The sequence below is a fragment of the Notolepis coatsorum genome (genome assembly GCF_963971535.1).
Source record: "Notolepis coatsorum genome assembly, chromosome: 6".
Lineage (NCBI taxonomy): Eukaryota > Metazoa > Chordata > Actinopteri > Aulopiformes > Paralepididae > Notolepis > Notolepis coatsorum.
The window spans coordinates 183,376,525-183,396,784 of NC_140170.1; the positions used below are offsets into that span (position 1 = coordinate 183,376,525).

The 20,260-nt window shown below is 41.5% G+C and overlaps 1 protein-coding gene across 1 annotated transcript; it reads right to left on the minus strand.

Moving 5' to 3' along the window:
• Positions 1–1,324: 1,324 nt before the first annotated feature.
• cox6c (cytochrome c oxidase subunit 6C) lies at positions 1,325–18,529 on the minus strand. The gene is made up of 4 exons (XM_084316776.1): positions 18,413–18,529; positions 10,678–10,792; positions 2,821–2,956; positions 1,325–1,456 (listed from the first exon to the last, which is right to left on the minus strand). The coding sequence occupies exons 2-3, from the start codon at positions 10,780–10,782 to the stop codon at positions 2,828–2,830; spliced, it is 234 nt and encodes a 77-aa protein (XP_084172902.1). The 5' UTR covers positions 10,783–10,792; positions 18,413–18,529; the 3' UTR covers positions 1,325–1,456; positions 2,821–2,827.
• Positions 18,530–20,260: the final 1,731 nt, after the last annotated feature.

The following is a 20,260-nucleotide window of genomic DNA, read 5'->3' on the forward strand; positions in this document are numbered from 1 at the left end:
CTTGTGTCAAAGCTGAAGCTTAAACTCGGCTTCTTTTTCAGAAACGGGTCCTGTTTTTCACTTAAAGTGAGAAGTCACCTGATCTCGACCACCTTCTTACCACTACTCGATTATGGTGACTTACTCTATATGTATGCACCTGATCAGTACCTTAGAAAGCTTGATACTGTGTACCATTCTGCCTTACGCTTTGTCACGGGATGTGGAAATCGAGTGCACCATTGCACCCTATATACCATTGCAAGTTATCCATCTCTACAAATACGGCGATTTTCTCGATGGCTCTCTCTGGTGCACAAAGCTCTGCTTAAACTGGTTCCCTCGTACCTAAGTGTGCTTCTGTGCACAAAGCAATATAAGTATGCCCTTCGTTCTCAAGCTGTTCTAACACTGGAAGTTCCCCATATGAGAACTGAATTGGGAAAAAGGGCTTTTAAATATGCTGCTCCTTCATCTTGGAACAAGATACAGGAGGACCTAAAATTACCAGGACTGGTCACCCTCGGAGAATTCAAAGCCATTTTAAAATCCTACGAACTCAGTTCCCTTGGTCAGTGCAACTGTGTTTGATCATTTGCCTGTTTGATAACTTGCCTGAAATTGGAGCTTGATGTAAATGTTTTATCTGTATTTTATTGTGATGTTCTTTTTTATGTTGAAACTTTCTGCTGCCTTGCTTGGCCAGATCGCTCTTGAAAAAGAGATTTTAATCTCAATGATGCTTATCTGGTTAAATAAAGGATTTGATTGATTGAAAAATCACGACTGTTTAGAGACAGAGGTCGGATTGCAGAAAACCAGACCTGTATCCGATTTAGGACCACATTATGAAAGCGTCCCAAATCAGAATTGAGCAGATCAGATTCCATGCGATTTGTGCTGCTCACACTGATCAGATCCGAGTCATATATGAGCAAAGAAATCTGTCCACTTTAGCCTGCAGTCTGATGCAGCCCTGCTCATGGTAGGTTGGTAACCTTACACATTCATGACATAGCGCACTCTCAAACATGTATTATTAGGGCGGCACAGTGGTGCGTTAGCACTGCTGCCTCACAGCAAGAAGGTCCCGGGTTCGAACCCCAGCAGGGGGCTGAGTTTCCTCCTGGTACTCTGGTTTCCTCCCACACCATGAAGACATGGCAGGCAGGGACTACAGATGGAAACTAGCTCGTTAGCTAACTCTGGCACATTTACATTGATGTGAAAACTGAACATGTTGATTAATGTGCACTGTCCCTGGGTAAACATTGTTATAACGTAAACTTAACTATTCCATTTGATTTAGCAGTAGAAGACCACGACGACGACACAGAGACACAGATACGTTAGAATAGTTTATTCATAGGAACATAAACAACAGCATAGCGACGCTCACATCTCATCAGTAAATGACATCGGAAGGAGCAGGACGAAATCTCTCCTTCAGACCGGGAATGCAGGACAGGAACAACAGCTGGGAAAGAGAACACAACAACATTGGTCAGATGATTATGAAGAACTATGACGTTTACATTCAGTCATTTTTAGCCGACGCTTTTATTCACAGACAGCCACTTACAAGTTGTGCACAACTAGTCAGCAGGAAGGGTACAACTGTGGCAGATAAGTGGTATTGTTCGTATGACCCCCCCCCCCCCCCCCCCCATCTGCTACCGTTGTTTACTTCCCACTGTGCATCAATCAAAACAAGACCAACACTGGCAGCAATATACCAAACATGAGAAAACAGAAATCATGTATATAATACCTTGAGCGAGTTTAAAAGGAACATGCTAACATTATCCAGTCAGACAAGATGATAAGATGCCAATTTCCTCTGTGCGTTCAGTACTAGAAAGCCATCTGGCTGCAAGCTAGCCTAGCACAAATTAATGGAAGGGGGATATGAACCCGATAGCCTAGTTTGTTGGCCAAAAACACACCTCTCAAGAGTTTTAAGATATGCCATTTGTCTGTATCCGCTTCCATTAAATTATGCTAAACGGGCTAGCTTGCACCGGGATAGCCTTCTACTGAATGCACACACACAGAGATCTTCCATCTTCTCGTCCGACTCTGGAGAAGACGGTACGCACATTAGGGATGGGTACCTTTCACATTTGAACCGATACGGTACCTGTGAATCGATACCGGTACCCAACGGTACCTTTTTTCGGTACTTTAGTCTAAAAAAAATGTATTTACCGGTACCTACCTCAGTCGTGAAAAAAATTATCCAAACTTCAAATAACTACAATTTCGACCGTTTTCCGCTTGCTCCGACTGCTTTGTTGTTGAATCAAGTCAAATCCTAGGTAAGCATATATTGTGCGTGTGAATGTTGACATGAAAAGAAAAAAGCAAAAAAGGTAAAAAAATAAATAAATCTTTTCGGTATCTCACTTGAATCGATACTCTGTAGTACCGACGTGTTTCGGTTCGGTACCTCAAAAGTACCGAATTCGGTACCCATCCCTAACGCACATAATGTCGGTGTGTTCCTTTAACTAACTAAAGGCAGCAGGTAACACACACCCAACTCTATGTGACGATATCCGACGACGGGCGAATTAAGCAAACAAGAATCCATAAATTAACCCCTTCACTGCTGCACTACCAAGCGGTTAACCCGTTCACTGCCACACGGCAGCAGGTTAACCCTTTCACTGGCACACTACACAAGGTTAACCCTTTACTATCACACTAGTAATAGTAAAGGGTTAACCTTGTGTAGTGTGGCAGTGAAAGGGTTAATGTGCATTCACTCGTCAGAAAGCCATCCTGTGTTCAATGCCAAATCTACCCCCCCCCCCCCCCCCCCCCCAACGAGACACTCACAGTAGGCTTACTGGCCGCCAGTAGGCCGTACACTTTCAAAGATGCCCGCTTCCCTCATGGCGATGAACGTCGCGTCGGCGTCGTACTGCTTGTAGAAGTCGGCGTAGGCCTGTTTCCTGGGCTCCGTCACGCCGTACTGGAGGAGGGGGCAAACAAAATCAACTTTAGTGCCCTTCATTTAGCTGGGATGTCAGGACGCTCAATGACTATTAGGGCCGAGCCCAAACGTTCGGACCTTCGTTCGTTACGTTGGCATTCGAATCTTAATTAATGGGTTCAAACCTCAGTTTAAAAAAAATATATATATTTTTAAATGTTTGTTTAGAATTTATTTGATTTATTTTACACAAAATATATGTCAGAATGCAGGGTTCCCAGACATTGCCAAATGAAATTAAAGGACTTTCAAGTATTTTCCAAGCACCATTTTTCATTTAAAAGGATACAATTCACCTTTAATTGCGTTTTTTTATAGAAAAAAAAAATCTGATCCAATATGTATGGCTTAAAACCTATTTCCGACAATTAGTTACTTTAAATTCAAAAATGCATTTTTTTTATTCAGAACAATTCACTTTTAAATGCTGTTTTTTTTTAACCATCTTCTTGGCCTGCTTGCCAGTTAGAGCAAGCTAGAACATCACACACGAAGGAGAAATGAGGAAAAGCAGTTGGAGCATGCGAGATAGTGACTCGTCAGATTTATATTAAAATATTTTTTTTATTTTGTTAAACGATTTCATGATTCAGAATTTGATCATGGATGAACAAAACATTCATAAGCACCTTGTTAAATGGGCCGTTTAAGGAATTCCAGGCCTTGACTTTTAAATCAAGCACTTCAAGGACCTTGTGTGAACCCTGTCCATCCTTTCCAATGGCAGAGTTCAATCTGGATTTAGGATCACCAGGTGGGCAGCAAAAACCGTGAATGAAATCTACTGTAACTGTAAGTACAGTTACTTTTTTATAATGTACATTTCTCTGCCATTTTTCATCAGATTGCAACGCAGTTTTTTGCTAGACGTTCACAGAAAGGTAGAGAAACGAACTGCGTTCTAATTTATGGCATTAATGTTCAGGTTTGTTCCCGCCGTGAGATATTATCCCGAAAATAAAGAGGGAAAAAAATAAGTCAGATGATTGACAGGGGCTGGTGTGAGCTGGGAAGTGTCGTTCTTTGAAATTCGAAAGCCCATCAAAAGCCCTGGGTCTCTTCTTTCAAAAGACTACTCAGGTTAGATTGCGCCAAAACCTTTGCGTGAATCCTCGCCTTTTCCCGACTCGATGCCCTGAGATTTCTATAACTCATATTTCATTAATAATAACACTTAAAAACCATTGGTAAACAAGCGTAGTGCTGAAAATATACGTTGACTGCCGTTTTGACAGAGTTAGGGTCTTTACTCTTGGCTACATTTGAGAAAGAAAACCGCAACATTAATTCATACATTCTGTAGAGATGGATTTATGGCGTGATGTCATTGTCGGTCCGGTATCGGACCGCTCGGGCTTAACCTGTTCCACTCGACAGGGTCGGTACCGACCCCTTTTGACCTTATTAAATTATTATGAAGATGGAAAATAATTTGTGATTTTAAAATCAACCGTTTTCAAGTATTATTATCACTATGTCACAAATACATGTAGAATGTAAAACATTAGGTTGGCAATTGTTTAGCAATAGGTTAAAAGTGTATTTATATCATTTTAAGTTTTTTATGTGCACTCGTTTTTTTGACCCGGAACCGGATATGGAAATGTTGAACCATGGGAATTGGAATCTTTTTGCGGCCATTTTGAAGAGGACACCGCTAGCTATCTGCCAGCGTTGGAATTTCTCCAATCTACACTTCCTGTGGTCAACTATGGTGGTTCAAAGTTCAGCGTTCTGAATGAATCATATCAATAATTGTTATGATTCGCGATAATAAGCTACAAAAGGTAACGTTTTTGACAAATATTGAAACGCAGTCAGTTTCTCCACACTATTGTTAACATGTAGGAAGAATTAGATCTGAAATTAGTTTCTATATGGTTACACTGTGGGGGAAATAAAATATTACAGTCGATTACAGTAAATATCAGTATCTGTTATTATGCAAGCCTGGTGATACTATATCCAAATTGAACTCGGCCATTTGAAAGATACTATATGTATATATATATAAATGTGCGAATTGGCTATAATAAGGTAATAATGTATAAGCATATATTCTATAATAATATTTCAAATTGCATTGGTCCGGATGGGAGAATTCAGTACTGTATATACAGAACCTTCAATTTGATCATCTTCCCTTTATTAATTTCCTTAGATCTTTTGTACACATGTGATCTCAAGAGGGTACTGAATGAGCTCAGTGGCAGTTTTTTAAGTTTGGTCATTATTATCATGGTTTTATTCACTGTCAAAGATGAAAAGAAAATCAGGGTTTGTACACCTTTTCCAAGGCAAAATGCAAGCACTTTTCAAGCATTTTCAAGGTGAATTTTCAAGATTTTCCAGCATCTTATGCGGCTGTGGTAAATTAAATATTTACTCAAAATGATTATTTCACTTCTTCCATCACATTAAATCAGATGTTATTGTGCTATAAACAACCAAAATTATGTAGACTTGGCATCATATACCGGTATAACCTGGCTGAGCCGATGTGTTATGCAGTAACATACTGTATATCTGTATGTCGTGTATGTTATAAATGTCACTATGAATTGAAAATGGGGGACCCTGATGTAAACAAGACGAAAGTATTTCTCTGGTCTGCATCCCCTTAACAATTGTGTGTATTGAGCCGTACTGTATTGTACCCATTCTGCAATCTGTTAATAAAGTTTTCAATCAATCAATCAAACGTGACGAGCCAGGCCAATTTTAGCATGTTAATTTATGGAATATGCAATCTAACAGCTAACGTGAACTTTACAGTAATTACATGGATAATAATGTTACAATACAGTACGGCTCAATACACACAATTGTTAAGGGGATGCAGACCAGAGAAAGACTTTCATCTTGTTTACATCAGGGTGCCCCATTTTGGTTCATAGTGACATTTATGACATACAGATATACAGTACGTTACTGCGTTCCAGACTACAACTGCTCCACACCAGTCTCCGTAAATGTTCCGTTATAAAAATAACGTATAGTCTAGCCAAAACCATATCAGCTGATTCACAATAAGTTCAGTAGAAGGCTAGAAGCCCAATAGTAACCAAACATTCCTTGAAATGGTCAATAGATTCAGAAATAGTCAGACATGGAATGGAACATATTCTGATTTAAATTGCTTATTTGTTTTTTAATTAACCAACAAAGCAACATTAGGATAGTGTAAATACACAGTACACACTGATTGCAATTCTCACTGGGAGTCTGGGACCTACTGTACAAATTTCACACACGTCACACACATTCCCTTTTGTCCCTCCAGATCCTTCGAACAGATCGAAAAGTACCTTGCGGAAAAAAATCTAATCTACGAATTCCAATCTGGCTTCAGAACATCCCACTCCACTGACACATGCCTTCTCTACTTGAACGACCACATCAAACAAGAGGTGGACGCGGGCAAATACTGCGGCATGGTCATGCTGGACCTACAAAAGGCCTTCGACACTGTCAATCACACCATTCTGATTGACAAGCTAAAAGCAATTGGTTTTGATAGTTTATCAGTGAGCTGGATACAATCCTACCTGGAGGGGAGGGAACAGATGGTGGAAGTAAACGGTACCCTATCCCCCCCCCTCACAGTGAGCTGTGGTGTTCCACAAGGAAGCATACTAGGACCGCTACTATTCCTAATTTATGCAAATGACATGTCGTCAGCTTGTGACTGCAACTTGTTCCTGTTTGCGGACGACTCAGCCCTGCTGGTCTCTGACAAGAACAAGTTACAGGTTGAAAAAGCCCTCAGCTCGGAACTAGGCAAAATCTGCATATGGCTCGCCGACAACAAACTATCATTACACATGGGCAAAACAGAGTCCATTCTCTTCGGTTCAAATAACAAACTCAGCAAGACCGACGGCTTCTCGGTTACAGTGGGTGACAATATTATCACAAGGAAAGATGAAATTACCTACCTGGGTTCCATCCTAGAGGCTAATCTTTCCTGTGACAAAATGGCATCCAATGTAATAAAAAAAGTCAACCAACGAACGCGATTCTTGTACCGGATCTCCTCTCTGGTAAACAAGAATACCCTGAAGACTCTAGCAGGAGCACTCATTCAAGGGTACTACGACTATGCTTGCACCTCATGGTACCAAAGCACCTCAAAGGCACTAAAAAACAAATTACAAACATCTCAAAACAAGCTAGTCAGACTACTACTTGACCTGACTCCTAGAACCCACCTCACCCCTGCCCACTTTGACAACCTAGGATGGCTTAGAGTAGACGACAGAGTACAGCAACTTGCAATGGGCCTGGTCTACAAGATACACTACGCGACCAAGGTACCCATGTACATGTCAAAATACTTCCCAAAGGTCAGTGAATACCACGATCACAACACCAGAGGGAGCTCCACAAATCATGTAAAACCCAGATTCGGCTCAAACAAGGGACTAAACACGTTTCGCAATTATGCCACATCAATGTGGAACGCCCTGCCTAAAGCTGTAAAGGAATGTGAATCACTACCCACCTTCAAAAACACTCTCAAAAAACACCTACGTGAGACTGCAATTCGAAACTGGCCCCTACAAATGTCCTAACCTAGTTGTACAGTAAATGACCAAGTAAGGCTTTGTCAACATTCCAATGTACAGTGTAAAATGTGTGTGTGTCCCCTACCCAACCCCCCCCCCCCCCCCCCCCACCTACAATGTACAGCCCTCACCCAACCCACCCAACCCCACCCCACCAACCTCCTCCAATGTACAGTTTCTACGCCAAATGTATATACACTCCTTTTCTGGACACTTTTGTACCACAAACAGTACTGTATTTGCAAATCTGATATGTCATAAATGTATAGATGTAGCAGTACTGTCTATCTGTATGTCATGTATGTCATATATGTTATGATGAATTGAAAATGGGGGACCCTGGTGGAAACAAGACGAAAGTCTTTCTCTGGTCTGCATCCCCTTAACAATTGTATGTATTGAGATGTACTGTACTGTACCCATTCTGCAATCTGTTAATAAACTTTTCAATCAATCAATTCAGTCGTACCGTAGATCGCTGACGTCATTTTAACTTAAAATGGCGGCCCCCATCAGAGCATTCGGCTAACAACATTAGCTTAGCGAACCTGCCACCGCACTTCTATGTGCATAAAGTGTGGTAACAAAATATCACAGCCCCTAAGACTGGGAGCGTTCTAACTCTACCGAGCATGTACCCAACATTATATGAAAAATAAAAAATCATTACGATGGTTTAGTGCACTTCAAGCGCAAAAGGGATTCATAACAACTTATAGCAGGGTCAATCGCAGTGTTAGCACTCGTCTGTTTCTTTTCTTTTCATACCAACTAGGGGTGCACCGATATATCGGTCGGGTATCGGTATCGGCCGATAAGTGCCTTGTTGACTGCTATCGGCCTATCGGCCGATAAGCTCAAATGTGCCGATAGCAGTCGCCGATAACTAACCATCCATTTGTGTAGCGTCAAAAGGCAAAAAAAAAAATTCACTCGCGACCTACCTGCACAACGCCCGCCGTCCCCCCCACACACACACAAGCTACTGCATCAAAGTTACTATTTATGATTAACAAGGCATTCGTTTTGTGGCATTAACGTTATATAGTTAGTGTTACACGGACAATAACATCAGCATATTATTATTACCCATAGCAGCAAGGCATTACTCCGAGTCCGTTCATAGCCGGGAGGCAGAAGACTAACGTTACTGGTGAAAATGTGATTTACGTTGGAATACTCCTTTGCCAACTTGCTGTACTTTGCTTGCAGGTCTGCAGCCATTATTACTGGATTAAGAATAGCCCCAACTTTAGCCAACGTAACGTTATGGCTAAACCTTTAACATTAGTTAACCCTAGCTTTCGGTTAGCTGTTCAATGTTAATAACACAACCAAGCGAATCCATCAGAGCTCCCCATCAACACCGCTCTGTCGGGAGGATGGCATTTAAGAAAGTATCTGCTGTTAAAATGACACAAACATTCGTTTTGTGGCATTAACGTTATTATAGTTAGTTACACGTTCAATTACATCAGCATAGTATTTACCCGAAGATAGCAAGCAAGCCGTGCATAGCTCGGTTACATTCCGTTGCTCATTCCGTACCCAACTACACATTCTGCAATCTGTTAATAAAGTTTTCAACCAGACAAATGTATAGAAAGGCTTTGTTTTATTATAAAATTTGTTGCAGTAAAATCATTGTGTCTCGTTTGGCCATCCTGTGGAGCGCGCTGGTCGGCGGGCACTGCCGGGCAGCTAACGTATTAGCTTGTTGTGGTTCTAAGTTTGACTCGCATTCGAGCAAGCAGATCAATGGCGGCATGCCCCGAAGTAGAAAAATGAATAAACGCTTGGTGGTAAGCAGGAGGTGGGTGCTAGCGGTGTGGCGTAATTGGCCGAATCGACTGTCAATCAAAATGGTTCCATTGCATTGGTTGAAAGCTCTGGTTGAGAGAATAGTATCCCGCTGCAGGCCGCCAGAATGGTTCCATTGCATTGGTTGAAAGCTCTGGTTGAGAAAATAGTATCCCTCTGCAGGCCGCCAGACGATACTGGGAGAGGGATCAGTGATACCATAAACATATTTCTTGATGTTTCCTTTTTTAAGTAAGTAAAGATGCCTACAAATACAAACACACATACAAATATACAGTAGTTTCATTAAAAAAATTAAAAAAATTAAAAAAAAAAAAAAAAAAAAAAAAATTAAAAAAAATTAAAAATACTTATTTTTTGCCACAATTATCGGTATCGGTATCGGTATCGGCCGATTGTGTTAGTTGAACAATCGGTATCGGTATCGGTGGCCAATTTTCATATCGGTGCACCCCTAATACCAACATTACCGTTTTAATTGAACGTGGTCTTGTCCTTGTTGTATCCATGTGTAATGTTGATAGTAGTGGGTGTACACAGATGAAAGAGAGCAAGTCTGTGTCTGGGATATAGGTCCCGACTCCCAGGCTATTTATATTAGCCTAGCCATCCTCTTTATTTATACTTAATATAATTGCATTATTTACAATAGTTTTTCATTCGCGAAAACTAGACAAAAATCATCAGTTTTCTGCGACTAAATCTAGACAAAAACAGCTTATATTTTATATCTCCAAGCCAGAGCTCATTAAAACGAGAGCCTCCCGCACGCGCTGTTCTCAGAAAAAAACACTACGGGTCGAGCCTAGCCACATTTTGCGTGAAAGGCGAATGCAAAATAGGCTCGCTCGAGTCGCTCAGAGTTATTTTATTTCTTTGTCTAAAAACCAAACTATTCAGTCAGATAGCGATTTATTATGAAAGTATAAAGTGCAATTACAATTTCAATAACTTTCCAGCACTTTATACACAATTCAAGCACATTTAAAACCTTGAAAACAGCACATTGAAATACAAGCATTTTCAAGGATTTCCAGCACCCGTACGAACCCTGCATAATTCATATTTTCCTTTGTTTAATCACAATTTAAGCAAGCCTAGTAATAGACACAATATTTCTGACACTGAGAATACATTCATTGAGGTCCATAGATGTTCCTAGATACCAAGAATATGCAAATAGCCCTTGTAGAAGTGGAGCAATATTCCATTTACCTAGGTATACATTTTATGCCGATTTTCACCTGGGGTGGAACAGGAGGTTAAGTTATGAGCTCTGTTCTGATCTCTTCAGCCACTGCTCAGCCTCACCTTGAACATGGCTGCTGCCACGATGGAAGCGATGAAAGCGATGGGGATGTGGAACCTCAGACGCTTCCCCAGCAGGCCTCTCATTGCGGGTTTCACCAGAGCCATGGTGGATTATCTGTAATATTACATTTTGAATCAAATAGAATCATGACAATTTATTAGGGTTGGGTACCGTTCACATTTGGGTACCTTTATTGGGTACACTACCTTCATAATAAAACATTTGATTTCAGTTGTAAAACTAAACTAAACTAAAGTCTAAACTTCTCAATTTCAACATTATTATCACACCACACCAACTAAAAACCCTACCGCCCTCTCCCAAACGATTCCTACAACCATTTGTGAATGTTGCATGATTATTTTTTTTTAAGTTTAAATAACATTATCTGGCCATCCTCAGTAAAAACGATCACGCTCCTGACCTCATCTGGTCTGTCCAAACACCAGAGATGGGATGCGAGTGCACGCACCCACACACCGGAAGGGAGAATGGCTTATAGCAGAGTTAATGATTTTAGAATATTTCAGATAATGAAGTTAAATGTTTATCATCATCAACCATCTAGTTAGTTTTTATAGTGTAACGTTTGGCTACTTAAAATAATTGTACGTATAGAGAGAGATAGGCTCAGAGACGATAAGAGATTGTAATTTGTAACCGAGAAAAATATTGTGATGACATTTTGGCCACACTGCCGCTGAGCCCCAAGTCCAATCAACTCCCAGCTGATTAATGTGTGTAATAACATTGTAGACACGACAGTGTTTCCCTTCTATGCATTCAGCAGCGGCTCAGGTCGCCACATCGAGCGCTCCTCGCACGCAGATAACTGACTGCTCAGGTCGTCACATCGAGCGCTCCTCGCTAGAGCTGCCGCGGTATTGCTGTTTTCCTTACCGCACAAATTTGCGAAATATTTCCTACCGCTGCGGTAATAACCGCACACACACACACAAAAAAAAAGTTTGAATGCATTTTTTTGTAGTCTACTCTTTATAGCATATAGCCTGCCTCCAGTCTAAATGTCTATCTTTAGAGGATGACTTTGCAGCATGAATATTGTTTGGGATTCGGCAAGCACGCATTCGTTAAAAGTGAAACACGGATTCGAAGTATCCCCTCTGTGTCGCGGGCAGGTTACCCCCCGACCCTTTCTTCTTCTTATTATTATTATAACGTTACTACTTATGATTACAAAGGCATTCGTTTTGTGGCATTACGTTATATAGTTACACGTTCGTATTTACCGGACCATAGCAAGGCACAAGCGTTACTCAATTCATATCTCAGTTCCTTTCTTTGCTCAGAGCGTGCAGAGTTGTACCCATTCTGCGGTCTGTTAATAAAGTTTTCAATCAGACAAGTGTATAGAACGAAGGGCTTTTATTATAACATTTCGTTGCAGTAAAATCATTATGCCTCGTTCCCTGAGGAGCGACGGTACGTCGGTAATACACTCCGGTCTCCGGTGGGAGCTAACGTATATTAGCCGTGTTGTGACTGAGCTCTGATCAATGGCTGAGATTCAGGAAGTAAAAGCACTGCAAGACGATCCAACGTGTGAAGCGTCTCTCTTCTGACCAATCAGTGGTCTGCAATGTTTCACATGACTTTTCTGGTACCCAATAGGGTCGCTTGGAACCTCGATAGAGGAGTAGGGTATATCTGCAGAGCCGCAAGCCCAACGAGAGAAGGGTATTTTATTATTAAAAAAAAAAAAACAGCGGTGACGCGGTATTCAGCCCAGGGTTTCCGTTAGAATTTTTTTTTGCAGGTCTGAGTGTCCGGTAGATTTCAATCTACCGGACAAATGGGATAAATTCCGGTCAGAGTTTATTGAGCTTAAAAACAATTGATAGACCTATATAAAGAATGACATCATCAAGGCATTTATAATATTTTAACTTAAAACTAGGCTACTTTTGCGTATCAGTCATTAATATATTCCAAATAAAATAAGTCCCTCGAGACTTCGTGCTGCTGCTGCCGACTTGAGGTGTGGTGGGCAGTCTGCCCGACCTTAATAAACAGCAGTCTGTTATAATCACATTTTTATGAGCTAACTAATTCCGTTATATTGGACATTTGTATTAATTATATCAAGCGAAGAACTGAGAAATTTGGCACCGCTGTGTCAGCGCGAGCTGGCTGCTGATATATTTACGTGAAGCATGGAGCACTTGGAGCAGGCAGAGCAGAGCAGTGGTGTCAGCAGCGCCCCCACCCAACAGCTGAATTGCCAATGGCTGAATTGGAGTACTGCACCCTGCCAAGCCATGCTTCACGTAAATATATCAGCAGCCAGCTCGCGCTGACAGCAGGATGTCATTATTAGACCGGCTGCTTGGTGAGATTGTTTCGTTCATCGCATAGGCTATATAATTTTAGCCTATTTTAATACAATTCAAATAATCTAATTGTGTTTAGAGGGAATTATTTTCACCGGACATTATGACCGGAGAGATTAAATATGTCGGACTTCAACAGATTTTGCCAGTCAAATACCGGTAATTACCGGCTAACGGAAACGCTGATTCAGCCTACTCTTGCGGTGGGCGTGATGTAACAGCGATACCGCGGTAATGCGGTAATCGCGGCAGCTCTACTCCTCGCACGCAGATAACCAACTGCTCAGGTTGTCACATCGAGCGCTCCTCGCACGCAGATAACCAACTGCTCAGGTCGTCACATCGAGCGCTCCTCACAGGCAGATAACTAACTGGTCAGGTCGTCACATCGAGCGCTCCTCCATGCAGATAACACACTGCTCAGGTCGTCACATCGAGCGCTCCTCCATGCAGATAACCAACTGCTCAGGTCGTCACATCGAGCGCTCCTCGCACGCAGATAACCAACTGCTCAGGTCGTCACATCGAGCGCTCCTCACAGGCAGATAACTAACTGGTCAGGTCGTCACATCGAGCGCTCCTCCATGCAGATAACACACTGCTCAGGTCGTCACATCGAGCGCTCCTCCATGCAGATAACACACTGCTCAGGTCGTCACATCGAGCGCTCCTCACAGGCAGATAACACACTGCTCAGGTCGTCACATGGAGCGCTCCTCCACGCAGATAACTAACTGGTCAGGTCGTCACATCGAGCGCTCCTCACACGCAGATAACACACTGCTCAGGTCGTCACATCGAGCGCTCCTCGCACGCAGATAACACACTGCTCAGGTCGTCACATCGAGCGCTCCTCACACGCAGATAACACACTGCTCAGGTCGTCACATCGAGCGCTCCTCGCACGCAGATAACACACTGCTCAGGTCGTCACATCGAGCGCTCCTCACACGCAGATAACTAACTGCTCAGGTCGTCACATCGAGCGCTCCTCACACGCAGATAACACACTGGTCAGGTCATCACATCGAGCGCTCCTCGCACGCAGATAACACACTGCTCAGGTCGTCACATCGAGCGCTCCTCCACGCAGATAACTAACTGCTCAGGTCATCACATCGAGCGCTCCTCGCACGCAGATAACAAACAGGACGGAGGACACTCGTGTCATGTGAGGTTAGGGGTGTAACAGAACAGAACACATATTCGTACAGAACCGCTTCAGTACGGGACCTTCAGTTCAGTACGCGATGTGTACCCAACGAATACGTTACGTTAATTTAAAACTCAACTATAGGCTGGTCCTTAAACTACAACTATAGGCTGGTCATTAAACTACAACTATAGGCTGGTCCTTAAACTACAACTATAGGCTGGTCCTTAAACTACAACTATAGGCTGGTCCTTAAACTACAACTATAGGCTGGTCATTAAACTACAACTATAGGCTGGTCATTAAAGTACAACTATAGGCTGGTCATTAAACTACAACTATAGGCTGGTCATTAAACTACAACTATAGGCTGGTCATTAAACTACAACTATAGGCTGGTCATTAAACTACAACTATAGGCTGGTCCTTAAACTACAACTATAGGCTGGTCATTAAACTACAACTATAGGCTGGTCATTAAACTACAACTATAGGCTGGTCATTAAACTACAACTATAGGCTGGTCATTAAACTACAACTATAGGCTGGTCATTAAACTACAACTATAGGCTGGTCATTAAACTACAACTATAGGCTGGTCATTAAACTACAACTATAGGCTGGTCATTAAACTACAACTATAGGCTGGTCATTAAACTACAACTATAGGCTGGTCATTAAACTACAACTATAGGCTGGTCATTAAACTACAACTATAGGCTGGTCATTAAACTACAACTATAGGCTGGTCCTTAAACTACAACTATAGGCTGGTCCTTAAACTACAACTATAGGCTGGTCATTAAACTACAACTATAGGCTGGTCATTATTTAAACTACAACTATAGGCTGGTCATTAAACTACAACTATAGGCTGGTCATTAAAGTACAACTATAGGCTGGTCATTAAACTACAACTATAGGCTGGTCATTAAACTACAACTATAGGCTGGTCATTAAACTACAACTATAGGCTGGTCATTAAACTACAAATATAGGCTGGTCATTAAACTACAACTATAGGCTGGTCATTAAACTACAAATATAGGCTGGTCATTAAACTACAACTATAGGCTGGTCATTAAACTACAACTATAGGCTGGTCATTAAACTACAACTATAGGCTGGTCATTAAACTACAACTATAGGCTGGTCCTTAAACTACAACTATAGGCTGGTCATTAAACTACAACTATAGGCTGGTCATTAAACTACAACTATAGGCTGGTCATTAAACTACAACTATAGGCTGGTCATTAAACTACAACTATAGGCTGGTCATTAAACTACAACTATAGGCTGGTCATTAAACTACAACTATAGGCTGGTCATTAAACTACAACTATAGGCTGGTCATTAAACTACAACTATAGGCTGGTCATTAAACTACAACTATAGGCTGGTCCTTAAACTACAACTATAGGCTGGTCCTTAAACTACAACTATAGGCTGGTCATTAAACTACAACTATAGGCTGGTCATTAAACTACAACTATAGGCTGGTCATTAAACTACAACTATAGGCTGGTCATTAAACTACAACTATAGGCTGGTCATTAAACTACAACTATAGGCTGGTCATTAAACTACAACTATAGGCTGGTCATTAAACTACAACTATAGGCTGGTCATTAAACTACAACTATAGGCTGGTCATTAAACTACAACTATAGGCTGGTCATTAAACTACAACTATAGGCTGGTCATTAAACTACAACTATAGGCTGGTCATTTTTTTTGTGTGACCTGCAACAGGGCAGTTTTAAAACCAGAGACAGTGGGCAGACTTGTCTTTCTTGCAAAATAATGGCTTTGCTTGTCCAAATGACAATACTGACCAAATTGAGTTTTATTTTTCTCTTTTATTTTGTTTGCTTTCTAATTTAAAATACAGTTTGAAACCGTCAGTACACAGTAGGGCTGGGCGATAAAACGATAACGATAACTATCGCGATAAATTATTTCCTCGAAATAAACGTGGTCGCAAAGTTTCGATATATCGATTTTCCAAGCTTGGATATGAGCACACGCACTAACAACCAATCAGTGAAGGAGATGGCCGACAGTGAAGGAGACCCGCGGTGCACCTCTGGGTAGAGAGGTAGGACTCTAGTAGTAAACAAAGCTGGCTAGGATAATTAGCTTGCACGCCGCTGTTTTATAGTTTACGTGCCGAGTGGGTGTGTGGCGTGAATTCTGAGGCCACGGTTAGAGTAGTGTGGGGTATGCGGTGGACGTTGTTGCAATGTATTGGGGCGGAACGGAGTATTTTAGGGTGATATTTAGTACATTGTCATGGGATACACAGCTTGCACTGGCTAACGTGCGCGGACTGATGACATCAACTCGAGACATTCGCAGCAGCAAAACAAGTCTATTAATAGCCCGTCCATCGGCGCCGGGCATAAGAAGTTAATTAAACTTGACAGAAATTATATCGACGATAATTATCGATATCGAGTTATATGAAAATTATTTTATAATTTTATCGCGATAACGTTTTTGGCCATGTCGCCCAGCCCTAGTACACAGTAGGCTATGTGTGCTAGCAGAGCTAGTCTCCAGTCATGAGTCACGGTGCACATGTGCGGTGGTTTGTCAACCAAAAAAGCGCCAAAAGATCCCCTGGAGCCACAGCCAGCAGAGAAGCCGGTTTACTTTCGCTTTCAAACCAGTAAGCTGCAGCCTGAGAACTGGAGTGTGTGAGGGGATGTAACACTAAAGATGGCGGCAACGACAAAAGAATTGCTGCAAAATAAACATCTGTTGTTTAAAAAAAAATACTTAACAATATCGATAATATCGAATATCGAGTGATAGAGGTCATCTGATATTAGTCCAATGCGAATCAGCATCTCAGTAATTTGGGGTCGTAATGTGTCCTTGGTAGTAGTATAATCAATACAGGAAGATTTTAAATGCATTGGTCATGCAAACTTGGAGTCAAGCTGCTGCACCTTAGCATGGAGATGGATAAACTTAGCTTACAGCTGCTTCTTGAAAATATATGCTCATCCAAAGTACAAATAGCATTTATCCTGCTGGATTGTCATAGATTTAATTTATCAACATATAATTGAAAGTATATAAGTACGATTCCATTTTTGTTGTAGTTTCTGGAAAGGTCCGGGTTTCAGTCGGTTCTTACTGGATATGACAGATTTTATAATATGATTGGGCTGGAAATGAGCAAAGCCCAACTGACTGGCACAGGTAACCAGTCACCTCCACAAGGCAACGACGGCCCTAGAGCGGGACACCACCCATACGCACTAAACATGTAGTATACTATGTACTCATTGGATTGAATCGTTCACCAGCTGGCATCTTGAATTTAAAAATCTTACTTCAATGTGAAGTGTAAGTCAACACTAGTACCAGGACGCCATTAGCCATCAAGTCAAGTCAGGTCAGACCCGTCAGTCACATGACCTCAGTCTGCCACCGTAGTTGATCATGTTTCATTATATAACGGTATTAACCCTTTCACTGCCGCACTACCAAACGGTTAACCCTTTCACTGCGACAATACACGGAAGGTCAACCCTTTTCACTGCCACACAACAGCAGGTTAACCCTTTCACTGCCACACTACAGCAGGTTAACCCTTTCACTGCCGCACAACAACAGGTTAACCCTTTCACTGCCACACACTACAGAAGGTTAACCCTTTACTACCACACAACCAAACGGTTAACCCTTTCACTGCGACACAACAGAAGGTTAACCCTTTACTATACCGTCGGTAGTGTGATAGTAAACCTTCTCCTTCTGTAGTGTGGCAGTGAAAGGGTTAACGGTATTAACTGTAGAAACCTAGCAATTGACTTGTTTTTATAATAATAATAATAATAATATTAATAATAATCACAACATTTGACCGGTGGAAGGCGAGTCACGGCCGGTTCAAGGATAAACGTGACATCCAACCTCAAACTGTGAGAGAAAAAACACTTAATCCATACTTTTTAGCGTTAGCTTTACTCTACTATTACTAAATAATATGACTATTGTTAGAGCCAGAACACTAAATGAGCATTATTATTATTATTATTATTATATTTAGAGGCTGACAGCAGCGTGACACAGCGGGCGACCAGCTGGGCGATTATTAAAGAAAACCCGTGCAGAAAATGTGTATATATATATACGCAAGGTACAAATAAAGACAATATAGATTTGTAAACCATAAAATACAAGAATAAAGTGTCTACGTGCCTCAATACTTACAGATAGAACTCACGACCTTCAGTTAGAACGATAACCTGGTGTGTGTCGCTCTACCGGAAGCTGCTCTGATACTACCGGGGCGGGCCTTCTTCTTCTTCTTCTTCTTTTGACTTTTCCGACAGTCTAGACGCCCGTCGGCGTATTGCTGCCTCACACCGGTTGTTTTTAGGTACTGCACAATTCTGTGGCCTTATTACACCTTATGATGCAGGCCTGCTGTGTGTCCACAAGAAATTCCATGACAGCTTTCACCACTGCCCTTTGCTGTTCCTCAGGTCCTAATATACTCCTCAGAGAGACGCAAGGCATCCCTGCATCCAGTACTGCAGTGAACAGCACACTCTGAGTCCTCTTCAATGTGTATTTGGCACATTCCATAAACACATGTTGCCCCCACATTCACACAGTCCATTTTCCATGCTTCCCAATAGTCCCCCCGTTAGTCCAGTGTCCAAACCTCAGCCTTGTCATTATCACCTGCTCTCTTCTGTTGTTCCCCAGAGTGACGTCCCCTCCCCTAACACTATTCTGTAAGCTGTAATAAAACCTTCCTCTCTTTTCTCCCTCCCATTCCTTCTGCCACCCCCTGGTAATCTCCGCCTTTATTTTACTGCGGTATTCTGATACCCCCCCAAGGCTAAGCCTACATCCACCTCCTCCCTCCTCATGGCCTCTTTGGCTGCCAAATCCACAGCCTCGTTGCCCTTCACCCCCACATGGGCTGGAACCCATATGAACCCCACTTTGATTCCTGCCCGTTCCGCTCTATAGAGTGCAGTCAGCAGTTCGCAGGTGAGATCCGGCCTGACCCGTGACCTCAGAGGGACAATCTTCATCAAGGGGCATATCGGGACACGCGAGTGGATATTGAGCAGAGGACAGCAGGACAGGGCCCTTTTAATTGTATCTGTATTTATACACCAAACAAACTGTTTTAATGGAAAAACGAAACAATAAAACAAACAAACAGGAGTATGCTATAATATTCTATAATAATACTACTACTACTACTGTACTACTACTACTACTACTACTACTACTACTACTACTACTACTACTACTACTACTACTACTACTACTACTAATAATAATACATTTGATTTGTTTTGCACCCTTCATACGAGAATTGCAGCTCAAAATACTTCACACCAGTCAAATAGACTAAAGCAATGCAGAGAATAACAATACAAATATGGACTCACACAGTTGTCTTTGTATGTGTAGCTTATTCATATTTTGTCTTATTGACTTATATGTCAGCATCCTAATCTTGAAAAGTTTTAAACAACTCTTTAAAAAGGACGATATAGGAGCCAAAGCACTCATGAGTTATACCTTATTTCTATTGGCTTAGTTGGCTACACTGTTTAGGTCTACATTTCAGAATACAATGGGACGTAGCTGTATATTTAGGTTATATTATATGAATGTTTATATGTTTATTTTTATAACCTTATATTGAAACGGCATTAGGAATATTTGTCATAATGGAACATTCTAGAACATTTGTGATGTCACAGTATGATGTCATAATCAAACATTCTAGAACATTTGTGATGTCACAGTATGATGTCATAATCAAACATTCTAAAACATTTGTGTATCTATATATATTCAACATGTTTTTATTATTTTTTATTTTTTATTTGCCGGAATCTTGCTTTATCTGGCCCCATCAATGGGTTGTACAGGAGGTGGCGGTATGTGCCTTTCTGTGGATGCGACCAGAAGAAGAAGATTGAACAGTGACTGTTAACCCAAAGGCTCTTTTAAGAGCCACCCACTCTGTCCTGAGAGAGTTATTCCTATTATTATATTTATAATGATCGCGCTATTCATCAAAGTGGT